Genomic DNA, 17,102 nt, shown 5'->3' on the forward strand with positions numbered 1-17,102 from the left:
ATTTGAATTATAACAAATTTGAATTTAAGGACCAAAAATAGAAACTTAAATATTGTTTAAATAAATAACAAATAAAAAAACATGAGTCACATGTGGTGACTAGTATAGGTGAATTATTGTTTTTATACATTTGAAATGAATATATTATTGGTTTCCAAAATTATTCTGAACGAAGGAGATTGCTTGGATCAGTTTTTAAATCTTAAGACATTGCTATATATAGCACACTAAATTTTTACGAGAAAAAAAATCGCGTGTACCATAACATGGATGTAATTAATTTAATAATTTTAGTTAAAATAATTAATGCCAAAAACCTGAGTATTTAACTTATGTTTCGAATCCTAATGGTTTTTGACCGTAAATAATAATAATAATAATATTTATAGACAATAATATAACTAATATCGTTTTATCAAAATCTATAAACAATACTTGGGTAATCCATTAAACTAACTACTTTCGTCAAAATTAAATATTCTATTGGAAAGTAACTTTAAACTTTTCAATAAACTTTTTTTGACAGGCTACAAAGAAAAATTTGTTAAGAATCTTGTATTAAATTGTCAAGTCTTAAGTATTCAAATTAAAAATTTTAAGATATTTTTACTTAAAAAAAGATGACAGATTTTCGTTTTGTTTTGCGAGTTTTGGTAAAAATTAAAATTCAATCGCAGTTACGTATATACTTTAATAACATAATATTGTATTTTCTTTAGTTATATGTTTATTATGTCAAGATTATAAGGTTTTAAAAATATTATTGTATTATTATTCAAAACAGTATCGTGTATTTTATATCATATATTTGAACCTATTGTTAATTTATTTATTTATTATACCTAATGTTCTCATTATTTAATTTTAATAAGAAACTAATTAAAAAAATAATAACTACCCAGTTAATGAAATTGTTTAAATTGTCTTTATTTTTGTTTATTGTATGTTAATTTTAATTATTGCCTAAAAGGGTAAAAGCATTACAAGAGGGTGAAACACTAGAAGAAATTGAAGAAGATTCTGATCAAAAATATGTTCCAATCCAATCATTGGCTTATGATTACGGTGTTTCATTAATACCTCTTCCAAAATCTCCAAATTCCAAAGATTTTATAATTGGTCATCATGACTTACAGGTAATACCAAAAAACATTTATAAATCAATATTTCATATTTGATTTATGGTTTTCATTTAACATTTAATTTGGGTATACATTATTAATATAGTTAAAATAATTTAATAATTCTCTCTTTAGAGATCTAGCCAGTCTGAATTTGTATTACTTTTCTTGGTAGTTTATATTTACCGGATGGTTGGGAAATAATAATACGTTCTATTATGAAATCAGAATAATTGTTATTTTTTAGAAATATGAATGTAACAGTGGGTTTTATGCTCAATCTGTTCTTAATACATTTCATAGAAAAGAAATTAAATATCCACTTGTATAATATATATACGTATGAGACTTATAAATTCTGACCATATAATATTTAAGTATCGAAATATTATATTGTAATTAATTTTTTTTTTTTTTTCAAAAATGTATATATTTATATATTTATAGATTTAATTATAATTTACATAATCAAATTATGAACAAAAAAATTAGATTATATTTGTCATTAGCTTATTACGAATTAGAATTATTAGGTAAGTTTAAAATAAACTATAAAAATAAGTAATAAAAAATGTTATTTAGATACTGCATCATGGTGCCACTGTTGTCAATTGGACTGCTGATGCTGGAAGCAACAGATCTGCTCGCATTTTCATGCGATTGGAGAGAAACTGCTCAACGTTGACTTGGGGAAAAACATCATGGAGTGCGTTGAAGAGAACTTCTGGCACTCCGGACTTTTCATTAAAAGCCGATCCTGAAGACTGTATACCTAACGCTCTTCGTAACAGATCGTCTGTAGATTGTACATCGGTTGTGGGTAAATTGACAAATTATTTTTTATTATTTTTATTATTTTTTATTATTTTTTAGTATTCGTTTAAATGCCATCGTAATTTCATTGCGCATCAATTGACCCCTTTTTTAAACGTCTCTTACGATTCATCAGTGTTCTCTTTAAGGGATACATATTACATTTAGTTTATCCACAAGTTATATCATAACGTTGTGTCAAAAATTTCTTTAAAATCAGATGATTTTTAAGTAAGTAATTTGTGATCTACGTAAAAATAAAAGCTCTGTTCATCAAAATAAATATAAAATTTGCGTTCTGAATAAAATGGTATTGATTATAAAATCATGTAATTATCTACTATTATAATTCGGTTGAATTAATATTTTGTTGTAAGTTGACCTCCTTAGCTCATGCTTAACTAAAAAAACAACTAAAGTTGGGTTATAATATGAAATTTAAAAACTACTATCATAATAATTTATATATAATTCGGGGTTACATTCTCAATTAAGATATGAGTGTAGCTATGTTAGCGTGTTTTTTGCCCATTATTAATGTTAAGGCGATTAAGAAAAAATGGAAGTGAAGTTTTAACAATAAATTTTAAATTTATACCAACCAAAAACATATAAAAATATATATTTGAGTAAGAAGCTTCAAAATCAATCAAGACATTCGCGAATATAATTTTAAAGTACAAACATTTTTTTATCGTAGTTTCAATAATATGATTTTGATAATATAGTCTACTAAACAGCGTAAAATATGTTAAACTACAATCAGTTCGTAATTATTTCATCCTCAATCTAAATAATTGTTTTTATTAATTATCTTTAAAAATGTAATCACAAACGCTCTAGGTGTCTGCGTAAGAAACCAAATATTTTCCAATAATATTATTTGTTGATAATGAGTATTATTTTTAGTAAATCTTATGATTACAACCGTTAATAATTTGTTTAATAATATATTTTAATAACTAACTGATATATAGTACGCATAAAAAAAAATGTAGAATTATGTATGGCAATAGTTGGACCCATTTTATTTACGAAAGTTATCTAAAAGATTCTGTTTCGTAGTGCACCCTAGTGGTTAGTAATGTATATAATAATATCCTTGAATGTATATTAAATCAACTAATGAATGTTTTGATTCTTAAATATAATGTACATTACTATAAATTCATTTTTTAAAACGGTGTTAAATTAAATAGTATCAAAAGTATAGCAATATGTTTGTTTATAACTAATGTATAATAACATTGTTCATGAGTTCTTTGCACAGATTGACATTAATCTTGGACCTAGATAGCGCTATAGCTTAAAAGTTTACCTTCCACCATGACATACAAAACAAAACTGCTATTGAAAAAAATTGTAATTTTGATCTACCATGATAATTATTATAAATTCATATTGTACGGGATATAGTAAAATTATACAGCATTTGAACTCATATGAGAATTGTAAAAATTAAAATCAATCAGATAATTTTATTCATATATTTCACACAAAGAAAACAGTATTGTGGCGATCGATAAATTTTTTTTTAACTTTTTTAACACACTATAATACATAAATTGTGAATAGATATAAATTATTAATAATGATGATATACTAATCGAAAGTGAATTTCTTAAATAAAAAGGACTTCAAGAAGGTTATTTGGAATTGTCTTGTGTCAGAGACATATTTATTGGCAATGCAGTTGGCAGAGACCGAGTAAAAACTGATGGAATGACAATATTGAGAAAATATAATTTGCACAATTATTCAATATCGGAATGCTGTTTAGGACTTGTTTATGGAAATAATACAAGCGAAAACCGCATACTTTATATCTTAGCACCACCCATGATATTAAGGTAAAATTCAGATTAATATTTTATAAGTTCAAATATACTTGTGTGCAAAGCGATCTGTTACAAATATAGAAAAAGAATTTAACATAAATTATTTGTTTTCAGTAGGTGGATAAACAACAAACCATGAAAAATAAAAAATTAAGAATATTAAATTAATTTTTACTATTTTCTTAAACAGTTATAATAGATTTAATCCAAAAAATAATATATTTTATTTAAACAAAATTTGACGTTTTCTATTTTTTTTGTTAATCCAGATTTTAATATATATTAAAATTAAAACAAAACAGCTATTTATTATTTTTTACCTTCTTGGTATAACTAATAACAAATAGCATATATTCACTATCATTAGTTTAATTATATAATCATCGATGTATATTTACAAAAATCTGTTGATTCGCGGACACAAAACTTGTATAAGAAATATTATTTTTTTAATTTTTATTTGAAATCTTATAATAATAAAAAACTAATACCGATACTACTTGAAATCAATTAAAATATAAATCCTTATTAACATATAACAATTTAAAATCTGTATGGTGAAATACCCAACTTTTGAACGTATAACAATTTTTTGATATATTTAGCATAAGAATATTTTTGAAAATCATTGTTTTCAAGTTATTTATTTTTTGTTTTGGATTATAGTATTAAAATAGTATATATTTTTTTTTTACAAAGCACTTGGCATGATGGACTTCAAAAAGTGATAAAAAAACTTCGAGAGGTTATCAAAACAGTTGACAAACGTACAATATGGCTTAAAAACAACTATATACAACAATATCTCATTTCGGCTGGTCGTGGACCAATGACATCCGACGCAATACGCGTAAGCATTTAATTTAATTTGAAAATATCGTGAAAAATATGTAAGTTAAGTATAAAATAATTACAGACTTCTACAATTTTATAAAGACAAATATACATTTTTTGAGTTTTGGAAATGTCAAATTAAAACATGGAAATAATTAGATCAAAAAATTTTAATTTTATTAGAACTTTTTATATTTCGATTCGTATCCATTCAACGCGTAATGATTGAGAATTGAGATTTTTTTTTTTTATCGTCTAGTGCAAACAAATAATATATTCAGTTCGAATTTGAACGTTTTTGTTTGCTAACTTAATTAGATATTTATAGTACAAACTGATATGAAACTCACATATTATACTTTTGAGGATATGAAGTCAAATTTCACGTAACCAATTATTAAATCTATTTTACGAGGCATAAGAATTACTGTCGCTGATGGTTTTGGTATATTATCATTTGTTGTTCTAGTTATTCGGTGGTAGAGATTGGTCAATGGCCGGAAATGGGACTAGTAATCCTTCACCAGAGATAAGCATTGCTAAACGGGCGGCTTCCATGAGATTTAGGAAGAAGAAATCGGTAGCCAGCGTGTCGGTACGTAAATTAAAAACACTATTAAATTAAATACAAATTTTATTTAAAAATTAATCGTACTGGGTTTTTCGTGAAAATATTGTATACACAGAACGACGGATTGCTTAAACCTTACGACGTCAATGACTTGTACAACAAGTCTCGAGTGGATTTGACCGGCAGTGCTGGAAACTCGCCATCTACATCCCACAGTCAGACAGAAGATGATAAAAAACAGGAAAGCTTGGATAAAAACATAGTGGTCGAGTCATCAATTACCATCGGTGATAAGTAAGTATAATATATCGATTAAAATGTCATAATTTTCAGATAAATATATCTGTATTAACTTCGATGATATATATCATTCGATATCTAGATTGTGTAAAAAATATTTTTATTTCAAATTCCTACATATTCATAGATACGAATTTCAATACTGTCAAATTAATATATATTTATAACTATCCGATGACATTCTCAAAAGTTTTTCTATGATAATCATGAATATTTTAAAATATTAATCGTTGTTCTTAATATTTTAACCACTTTGAAGAACTCATTGTGCAATACGTTCGAAATCATAATTTTATTTTAAATTCAAAATTGTATTTTGATCATTAAACAATATTAAATCAATAGATATTAAGAAAATATTACTTCACTCCGAAAACTTATGTACTTATAAATTGAATTTATTTTACTGTGGTTTATTTATATAAATATTTATTAATAATAATATGAATATACCATACATCTTATTTAAGTTGGTATATTCTTATATTCTTATTCATAACACAAATTTAACTTAAAATAACATTTTTTTTAAATTTAATATGCTTTTGATATAATTGTGTTTCTGATAAACGAAAGTAAAAATTGAACATAAAATTTATCTTTTTATTGATTTTTTTGTTTAAGAACAATTCAAAAACCAAAAGAGTCAACTATGAGTGACATACATAATTCAACGATGACGCCAAATAATTTGCAATTGGACTTTGATGATTTTGGTTCTCTTTTTGACAGTTTCAAGTAATAATATTAACATCATTTCTAAAACATAATAATATTTATGATTTACATTTTGTTTTGATTTTTAGTTTGAGAATGCGAAAAGATCTTCGAGACATTTTTGATCAAATACGATTGAACAGCTATGGAACAAACAGACTAACGGATGAAAAAAATACACATAATAACAACAATAGTACAACTTTGTTGGTACCAAGAATTGCATCTGATCAACCTCAAAGTAAGCTGAAATCAATTTACTTTATGTTGTATAAGTATTTAGAAAAATAACTTAATTTTAAAATTACAATTTAATAATGTACCTTATATATAGGTACTATTCCTATGATTTTATTTAAGTTAATGTTAAATGTTTAATACATTTGCTTAATTAACTGAATCAAGATGCTTATATTTTTCGTGCGCAAAAAAATGTTTTCATTCGACCTCACATGAATAACAAATTATTTATAATGAACTATTTATAAATTATTTATAACTTTGTTTTTCGTTACTTTCGACGAATTTGTTCAAATTAAATTATCGTATTATTCTTTTTATCGAAAATAACTATCTACTTATATACTTCTATTTATTATTTGTATTAAACTTATTTTATCTTATTAGCTTCAAATGGAACAAGCAAAAATAGTGGACCAAACTTAATGCAACCAACAAGTACTGTTGTTCAAAAGAAACGCATATTCGATGCTATTGCTGCATCCAGCATTATATCAAACAGCTCTGGTGTAGAGACATCACGATCGGCGGCTACTTGGACAATTAATGAACTTATTCATTTCTTAGAGAATAAGCAGATGACACCTTGTACAGAAAAAGAAGCTCGTATATTGATTCAGGTCTGAAATATTTTTTAAATTACATTGAAAATTAATATCGATGACATATAAACAGGTATAAGTTTAATATATTCATGTTTCTCGGAGATTAAAAATATGAACATTTTATTTTTATTTATGCTTTCAATACTTACCATTATTGTTATGATATAACCTTAATATTATTTATTTACTGTTCATTTTTTATTACTCATCGTTTTTTTATACATATTTATAAAATATTTACTACTTTACGACTTAGAAAATATCTTATAGTTGTTATACTCATATATATTTATTAATTTATGTAAAATTAAGTTATTTTTACTTATAGACTCATGAACCCGATCCAGAAATCAGTGCACGCAATTGTCTCTCCTTCGAAGGATTCGCGAAGTATATGATGTATAAAGAAAATAGCGTTTACAACGAAACGGACTCAGTGATTATAGAATCTGACATGAACTATCCTCTGTCTTGTTATTACATAGCTTCATCTCATAATACATATCTCACGGGACACCAGCTTAAAGGCGAATCATCAATTGATCTTTATAGTCGAGTAAGGCAATAAACCAGCTTATAATTGTATTCAATATATTTCTGAACATCATCATTTAAATTATTTATTTATGAGTCTATTTATACCACTGTCAAAACTATGATTTAAATATACATACTATATTATTTATTGTATCTAAATTATTTTAATAATTTTTTATTTATAAAACATTTTTTTCATAATTTCAACAGTGATTTTTTTGAAAATATTTTAGTACGTTAATTATTGATTGTTTACGTAAATTAGTTTTGTCTTAAATACTTTCTCTCTCTCTCTATATATATATATATATATTATAAATAACATTAAATTTGAATTAAAGTACCCATATAATGAATCAAATTAATTTAATTCTTCCATTAGATTAAAATAATGCATTTATTGCTCTCAATAATCCACGAAATCATTTCTCAAAATATTTAATATGTATCTCGATGAGTTAATAAACAAAGCAGTGAAAATAAAAAATAGCTCTACTTTGTTAATCGTTAATTTTACTGTTCGATTATTAAAGTGTTTTTCAATAATCATATCATAGGTACCTATTACCGATCATTAAATTTTCAATAAACAATTATAGATGATAAATATCTTTAAGGGCAACTGCCCTTAAACTAATACATTATTAACTAATACATATTTTTTTTTTAGGTATTTTATTCTTAATGTATAAAATACACTGTTTACAAAAGAAAAAAATTACTTTCATTAATCGATCTCTATAAAATTTAATATTTTCATAATTGTTAAAAAGTAATATTACATTGAATTGAAATTGTACTAAGAATAATTTCAAAGTTAAAACTAATGAAATTAAAAGAACATAAAATAATTATTCATTCACTTATTGTGGTTGATACTGATCCGTATAAATTAACATTATAATTTTCACATGAAATCGATATCTTATCATTGTTGTTGGTTTTCAGGTGTTATTAGCTGGTTGTCGTTGTGTTGAGTTAGATTGTTGGGATGGTGATGATGGTAATCCACTGATCTATCATGGCCATACTTTTACATCAAAAATACCATTTCTTGGAGCTGTTGATACTATTAACCGACACGCGTTCGTATCATCGCCATATCCAGTCATATTGTCAATTGAAAACCATTGTTCGTTGGTCCAACAAGCTCGTATGGCAGAAATATTCGAAGTAATTGATTTTTTCAATGTTATGGTACCAAAAAGAAAAGTTATAATTAATTATCAAGTGCATTGATATATATTAAATTTTACTATTCTGATTTCAAGGGAAAAAAATATTTGCTCTATTAGGAAAAGTGCTGTTGTTATCAAAAATAATTTATTATTTTTATTATAATTTAACAACCTTTTTTTAAAATAAAAATTAAGTCATACGCATATTAATTAATAATTGTTAAATAAATCCTAAGTACATTATGATAATTTTAGTTTAACATTATTTCATTACATTCATCGTAATATTTATGAAAAACCAAAATAACTTCAGTTTTATTTTATAAAAGTGTACTTTACATGGATTTTACTAATACATGTTTGTACTTTACAGAACGTTTTTGGTGAAAAACTCGTGACGGGCTTTATGTTCGAATCGGATTACGAACCACAGTTACCATCACCAAATCAGTTGAAGTATAAGATTCTGATAAAAAATAAGAAGATTGCGTCATCGGAAACCGAAGTGAGTCGACCGAGAACTAACAATAGTATAACGAAAAGTTCGCAAGGAGCCTCGACTTCGGCGGCCAGTCATCATACCAATGTTGGACCACATAGAAGTAGCTCTACTAGTGCAGGTACAACTACTAATGACGATGTGATTACCATCGTCGAGGAAGAAGAAGATTATTATAATGATGACGACTATGAAGATTATGACGATGAAGACGAAGTTGATTTTAAAAGTAACGTTATGCGCAAATCATTATTTCCGATTACTTGAATCAGTCTCCGTTAAGCTTAAAATGTATTTTTAAATCTTTTTTTTTCAACTAAATATTCAGATCGTAGCCAGTAAATATCAAATATTTAAACATTAAAGTTCATTTTATTATTCTGTGATTTAAAAAAAATAATTGTCCTTTGTAATTTGAAGTATTAAAATATTAATGTAATACTCAAATACAATGTATGTCAAACATAATAATAATAATTAATAATGATTATATGCCTAATTTACGTTGGAATAATTAATTCCATCGTTTAATTGAATATTTATGATTTGTAAACAAAGAATTGTATTTAATTTATATTTCTAATTAATTATTTAATGTAAAAATAAATACGCAAATAGTATATTTATAGAAATAAATAAAAATTTAGCCTCGAGTACTATTATATTAGTAAAGTACAATCGGTTTAGAATTAAAAATTCGTCATCAGGTATATTCAAAGTTAATAAAATTGTGTCTGAATATGAAAAAATAAAGTAAGGAATACAATGATAAAAATTAATTATTTTACTTAGAAATAATTTATTTTAACATGAGAGATTATTTAAAATAAGTTCTTATTAGTACTTATTAGATTTATTAGTACTTTGATTATTATTATTAGTCTAAAATGTATTGATATAAGATATATTTTTTAAAATCGGTGTGTACGTTTAAAATATTATTAAAATAATTTTTCTTTATTTCGTCGTGAATGTGTAACTCTTCTAAAACTGGGATAATGTAAATGTTATTTTGGGTATTTAATATTTCTAGGTCTGTATTGATATCAAAATGTTATCTATATATTTTATTTTTAAATTTATATTTGTTTTGCATACATAAAATGTATTGGAGTATTAGAGTGTATTTATGTATATCAGAATTTTCAAAAGAAGGAGAATTTTTAGTCAAGTTCTATTATTTATGTATTTGAATAAATTATTATTAGTTTTAAAAGCGATTTCTACATTATTAGTATTATTGCTTTAGAATTTTAGCGAATTTGCTAGTTATATTATTAAGATAATTCATAACAATAGTCAACAATAATATTTGGTGATTTGTGATTTATTTTTTCTTTATTGCGTTTATGCATTTCTTTTAATAATATTTAAATTGAAATTATTCTTATGGGCTATATTATAGATAATATTAGTTTTTCTCGGTGTTTCCTTTCTTTATTTTTTCATATTCAGTCGCAATTTTATTAATTTTATATTTACCTGATGATGAATTTTTAATTCGACACCGGTCGTACTATACAAATATAATAATACTCCAGGCTAAACTATCATTAATTTACTTATTTCTATACATAAACTATTTGTTTATTTATTTACATATTAATTTACGAGTATTAATGATTTATTAATTTTTAATTTTAATTTTATTACTTTATTACTAATTTTTTAACTATACATTTTTGTCGAAAATTAATAAAACGTTAAGCTAACCAATGAAATTAATTTTAAATTTTTAGAAATTCGGGTGGATAAGCTTGGCAGAATTCGATATAAATTGGGCTCAAAATCGAATGAAAAAGGTACCGATGACGACGCTTCTAAGAATAAAAAGCACAATAGCCAGATTGCTAAAGAACTCTCCGATATAGTGATATACGTCCAGGTAAAATAAGTCTTCATCTGCAATCTTAATGTTCTAGAGTACATATATGATATAAGATATTTATTACGCCATGAAAATTAGCCAAAAAATGTGAGTTTAAGTCGATCTCCTACGTCATTCGGGATTTCATACTTAAAGTATTATCAGACAGTTCTAAAAATTTATAATTATTGTTATTTTTCATAATAAAATGTAATCCTGTACAAATTATTTCAGTAAAGAAATAATAATATTAATGACAGTAAAAACATCTAAAACAATTATTTGTAAATTACAAATTGTAATATCGAGTACAATTTTTAATAATAAAACATTAGATAATCAATTATAGTTAATTTTAGTGATTCAATAAAAAATAAATAATTATTTTTAATATTTTTAATGATAAACATTTGATTTCATATTTAAAACCAGAGGTGTTTAAATGTTCTAAAAAATATTGTAAGTGATAATTTTATATTTTTTGATAGTCCTTTGTTAATGTATAAAATATCGATTTCGTAGTATTATCACCCAACCAGACACAAACCATTTTATTCATCGAACTTCTTGTCTATCAAATCAACCTCTTTTGTAAGGTTGCAAAAGTATGATATACCATTGTTGATAAAAAAAAAAAGTTTTAATCAGAAATTTAATTTAGATGAAAATTATAATAATGAATGTTGTCGTTTTCCTCCAAAATCGACCTTTCAATTACTAACTTGGTCGGTTTCTTGTCGAACACAATAATACATATTTTCATTTTTCATCAGCGTAAAGTAAAAAAAATAAACAATCTTAACTTATCATTTATCCCATCAAATAAAAAATATTTCTTATACATTTAAAATAGTAATATTTTGTGCTCTATCATTTAATCAATGTTTCCCATTTACATTTCAATACGTATCTGTACAGTTTATAAAAAAAAAAAAAAATAATCAAAATGTATAAACAAAAAAAACTCTATAAAACTTAATTTATATTTATTTTTAATTATCAAATAGAATTATCGATATATCTATAGTAATAAAGAAAAAAAATATCTCCCAAACAAAATAATAACTTTGATTTTAAAATGTACAGCTAACGGTTAACGGTTACGTTCACGTATTTTCGTATATTCAAAATTCAAAAGCAGTAGTAGTAACCAAAGAAAATAAATTAAAAGAAAAATTGATAAACCTGGGGATAATGTCATCCCTAAGGAAATCGATTAGTAAAAAAATTGTTGGTTCCGTTTTCTTTGAAAACCGGAAGTATATATTGTGCCGAGATATACTATTATCATGGGGTAAAACACGATTGCATACGTTCACTATCGACGATACCTTTTTAAGCTACATGATTCCATACGATTTTACCTGATTTTTAACTACACGATTGCGTACGAAGTTTTAAACGTTGATACTAATTTTCATACCGGTATTGATGTATACCACTTGCCTATACGAGAGAACATAAAAAAGTTATTAAATACTTTGTATTTAATTGCTTTTATTACCTATGTTTATTATTAATGATATCAAATATATCAGATATAATGAAATTTTGTTATTTCCGTTATATTATACGGTATTTTCCGAATTTCAGTAAAAGTAGTAGGTTATAGATGTCAAAGAATCCAAATTTAAGCATTTTAAATTAATTTCATTCAAATAAAAACTGTCGATTTTATTTATTATTTTACTATGATTTTTTTTTTTTTTTTTTTTTACTATTATAGAACTGTTAATATTTCTATATATATTATTTTTATTTCATAGATATAATACGGTGAAATTAGTAAATTTGACAACGTTGCATACAATTTCATACGCAATCGTGTTTATTTATTTTTCTTACCCACATTTTTGTTACCTATCTACAAACGTACGCAACCGTGTTCTACCCTTATCGTGGAGTCAGATAACGGTCGATTTCGCTGACATACCTGGTCGGGAACCTGAACGAAGAATAATATGCGGTCGTGGTAACACAACGGGAACCGTGCGCTTGAAACACGTGCGCGAACGATCGGTTTGGAAAACATATGCGACCAAACGGTCGGTTACCGCTGTGGGACGCGCGACGGATGGCCGCGGCCATGCGAAACAAGCATTAACGACTAAACATGATTTCAGGCGATCAAGTTCAGCGGCTTGAACAAAATAAGCCCTAGCAACTCGGTAAAGAACAAGCGGAAGACGGACGGCGTGACGGCCGGTATGTCGTCCACGATGTCGGCGGGCACCGCGGCAGCGGCGTCGCCTGCGGTGGCCGAGCACCATCACGGTCGCGGCGGGCCGTCGGTGAACGTGCACCACCCGTGCTACAAGTGCTCGTCGCTGACGGAGAGCTCGGCGAAGAAGCTGACCAGGAAACGGCCCACGGAACTGCTGGCACACTCGGAGACGCAGCTGGTGCGCGTGTACCCGGCCAGCATGCGCATCGACTCGTCCAACTTCAACCCGCTGAACTTCTGGGCGTACGGGGTACAGATGGCCGCGCTCAACTACCAGTCGGACGAGGCGACCGCGTCGCACGTCAATGCGGCCATGTTCGAGCAGAACGGCCGGTGCGGGTACGTGCTGAAGCCGCGCGTGATGCGCGACCCCACGCACGCCTTGTACCGGCGGTTCGACCCGACCGAGGAGTGCTTCGACGGGCTGAACCCGATCTGCTTCAGCGTGTGCGTGGTCTCGGGCCAGTACATGTCGCCCGCGGTATGCAGCCAGCGCGTCAGCGTGTACGTGGAGGTGGAGGTGATCGGCATACCCATGGACAGCATGAAGATGCGATCGAAGACGGTGTACTACAACTCAATGAACCCCGTGTGGAACGAGACGTTCACGTTCCACGTTCTGTTCGACGAGCTCGCGTTCGTCCGGTTCGTCGTCGTCGAGTCCGGCACTAACCATACGCTCGCGCAGCGCGTCGTGCCGCTCAAGTGCATGCGCTACGGGTTCCAGCACGTAAACATGCGCACCACGCACAACCGGCCGCTGCCGCTCACCACGTTGTTCGTGTACACGCGGTGCACGGACGGCGGCCCCGACGGACTGGCCAACCACCATCGGGACTCGGTGACGCCCGCGCCCGACGCGGACAACGGCACCGCGCACCACTACGGGCCGATGCCCAAGCGCAAGACGTTCTATGTGATGGTGTACGGCGTGTTCTCCGAGAACACGTACGTCATGTTTAAGGTGACACAAGACAGCACGGCCACGGACGTCATCAAGCAGGCGATAGAAAAGCGGGACGAGAGCGACGACGAGACGTCGTCGTACGTGCTGCTCGAGGAGGTGGGCTACAAATGGGACGGGCTTAACGCCGCTCCGGCCGACCGATCGCCATCGTCGTTGTGCGCGCTCAGCGACTGCTTCGGTTGGGTACCGACCAGACGAAGGAACACCGAGCGCAAGCCGAAGAGGAAGACGTACCGGCGCATCGGATGGAAGAGCGGTGACGCGCAAATGGTCCAGCGCGTGTTGGCGTTCGATGAGAAGCCGCTACAGGCGCAGTCCGGCTGGAAGGGTGACGGGTACTTCGTGCTGAAGAAGATCGGCGACGACCCGAGCAGCCGGTCGTGGCTCATATCGCTGCAATCGCGCAAATCGAAGAAGGGTAAATCGTGGGATGAAATACAAACATTCTTGGTGTGCATCTACAACGTGTCCGAGGAACGGTCGTACGTGATCCTCAAAGTTCCGATCAGCTCGACCGCACAGGACATAGTGGCGCAAATATTGGTAAAGGCTAGGCGCATGGAGAACCCGATGCTGTTCATATTAGTCGAGGAACAACAGTGGACCAAGACGGACATCAGGTACAGGGTGTTGGACGACGACGAACTGGTGTACAAAACGCAAAACCAGTGGTCCCGGGTAGGCCGGTTCGTGCTAGAGGAACGGTATTCGCAGGACGACCCACCGGAAGGCTACCAAGGACTGATGTCTATGACGTCACACGCCATCCGTACGTTTTCGCGTGTCTGCCGACTACGACGAGGCTTGGCCATGTTTGGTCAGCGATGGAGGGCTTGCGGTCTTCCAATGTTTCCGGGTCAGTTCACGCAGCGCCCTGAGAACTTCCGGGACATCGTCATATGGGAGGCGGCCCAGGCCCACAAGAAGATGTTGGCTAAGCGCGAGCGGACGTTGCGTGCCAACCTGGAGAAGGGTGGCAGTGGTGACGGCGGTGGCGGCCTGGAACGTGGTTGCGACGACGAGGGCAGCGGCGGCGAGGATGCCGAAGAAAGCACTTCCACAGGGTTTTTCAAGGCACCGGCCCGGTTGTTTGGTTTTTGGAGGTCCTGACATAGGCTTTTCTGCTTCAGAAGAAGAACACGTGCCCGACAAATCGTGGGCACAATGGTATAAATGAAACGATATATTTTATAGTATTTTATCATAATACATACGAACATAATTCACGTATAACGAGTATATAATATACATAATGTACTATTAACCGTTCCAGATATGGTAATAATACCCGGAACGTTTGCTTAAATCCCGGTCCTATCCTGTATTTTAATCAAAAAACCAAAAAAATAAATACATATATTTTCCTCCAGTCCGCTGGGTGTTCTTCATTTCTCTTCACAGGGAATCGCAACATTTTCAGGGTGTATGTAAATAAGTCATTAGTACTTATAATATTTCCAATAAAATTATATAATAATATTATATAATATTATACTCTGTTCTTTCGTTCATTTTGCGTTTGTTTAGTTTGTTTTGGGCTTTTAATAATGGCTTTTATCTATGTTTATTAAAACTTTTATTTATTGGATGAATACTCTCAATTATACTATACTTAACTATACGAAGCTATTTATTCAATGTAGCTACAGACCAGAATTGTAACAATTTGTAACTGAACTACAAATATTTATGTCAAAAGGTATTCTCCATTTTCATTCATTTCGATAACTAATTTTCAATTATACCCTAAACATTCAGTTGTATAAGATCAATGATTGAAATTAAATAATTTATCAGTTTTGGTGAATACTCAATAGTTCTCTTTATCCTTTATCTTGTAGTCGTATATTATAATATTTAACCATTATATCATATTAATACCATTTAGTTGTATAATACTGTCATGTGTGTAAGTCCTAGAAAAACCTCCGTGAATCTAGTCATTTTATTTGTACAATTATTAGAGTGTATTTACATCATTATTTCTATTTATTATTTAAGTGTTATATTATCAATCTTTACTTTGATTTTCTCATTAAAATATAAACATTTCTGAAACAGTATTTAAAAATGTACGTTAAAATTATTATTTTAATATAGGTAATAAGTATCGTTATAATTGTATAGTATTTTATCATAATGATTTATACTATTATTATTATTATTATTATTATTATTATTATTATTAATATAATATTTATTATAACTATTATTATTACCATCGTCATGATGACCATTATAATATAAGAGTAATTTTAAAAATTTATATATTTAATATCCTAAATATTTTATAAGTTTACAGTCAAAGTCGTAGAAACTTTCTTTTTTTTGAAAAGGACACTCATATCATCCAACTCTTAAGTAGGTATACATAGACGATAAAAATCCATAAAATATTTATCATATTTTAAGAAATCATTTAATGGTTAACCCTTTTTTGAAATGAACATATATTTGTGATACAATATGACGAATTAATCTTAATTTTTACCCTGAAAATCACAAATATTTATCGCTAATATAATAAAATATACCATATTATGGCCGTATTATACTATTCCCCTCTTATCTATAGCACGTCAAATGACTGTTATCGATTAAGGTAAAAATATGAAATATGAAATATGAATATTGCTTATCAGTTATCCTTAGCGCGATGTTCGCAAAATATATGTTTTTCGTTGTATTTTTTTTTTTTTTTTTTTTAAAGAACAACTAGTATTTAAGATTTTTCTCATTTATTGATAATTAAATCAAATATTATAAAAATTAAGTGTCTAGTTCTCATAGT

General features: G+C 29.5%; 1 protein-coding gene across 1 annotated transcript in view; it reads left to right on the top strand.

Moving 5' to 3' along the window:
- The window catches only part of LOC112692993, a 348,829-nt gene extending 332,517 nt beyond the window's left edge, over window positions 1–16,312 (top strand). Inside the window, exons 37-50 of the mRNA XM_025567839.1 lie at window positions 971–1,136; window positions 1,704–1,941; window positions 3,568–3,784; window positions 4,472–4,622; window positions 5,076–5,201; window positions 5,293–5,471; window positions 6,102–6,215; window positions 6,284–6,435; window positions 6,822–7,054; window positions 7,368–7,595; window positions 8,525–8,749; window positions 9,128–9,482; window positions 10,993–11,138; window positions 13,244–16,312. Of these exons, the coding sequence (XP_025423624.1) occupies window positions 971–1,136; window positions 1,704–1,941; window positions 3,568–3,784; window positions 4,472–4,622; window positions 5,076–5,201; window positions 5,293–5,471; window positions 6,102–6,215; window positions 6,284–6,435; window positions 6,822–7,054; window positions 7,368–7,595; window positions 8,525–8,749; window positions 9,128–9,482; window positions 10,993–11,138; window positions 13,244–15,421 (4,708 nt within the window). The 3' untranslated portion in view covers window positions 15,422–16,312. The remainder of the gene's footprint in view (window positions 1–970; window positions 1,137–1,703; window positions 1,942–3,567; window positions 3,785–4,471; window positions 4,623–5,075; window positions 5,202–5,292; window positions 5,472–6,101; window positions 6,216–6,283; window positions 6,436–6,821; window positions 7,055–7,367; window positions 7,596–8,524; window positions 8,750–9,127; window positions 9,483–10,992; window positions 11,139–13,243) is intronic.
- The last annotated feature ends 790 nt before the right edge of the window (window positions 16,313–17,102 follow it).

This window comes from Sipha flava, unplaced genomic scaffold (genome assembly GCF_003268045.1).
Source record: "Sipha flava isolate LNK unplaced genomic scaffold, YSA_version1 79_pilon_pilon, whole genome shotgun sequence".
Taxonomy (NCBI): Eukaryota; Metazoa; Arthropoda; class Insecta; order Hemiptera; family Aphididae; genus Sipha; species Sipha flava.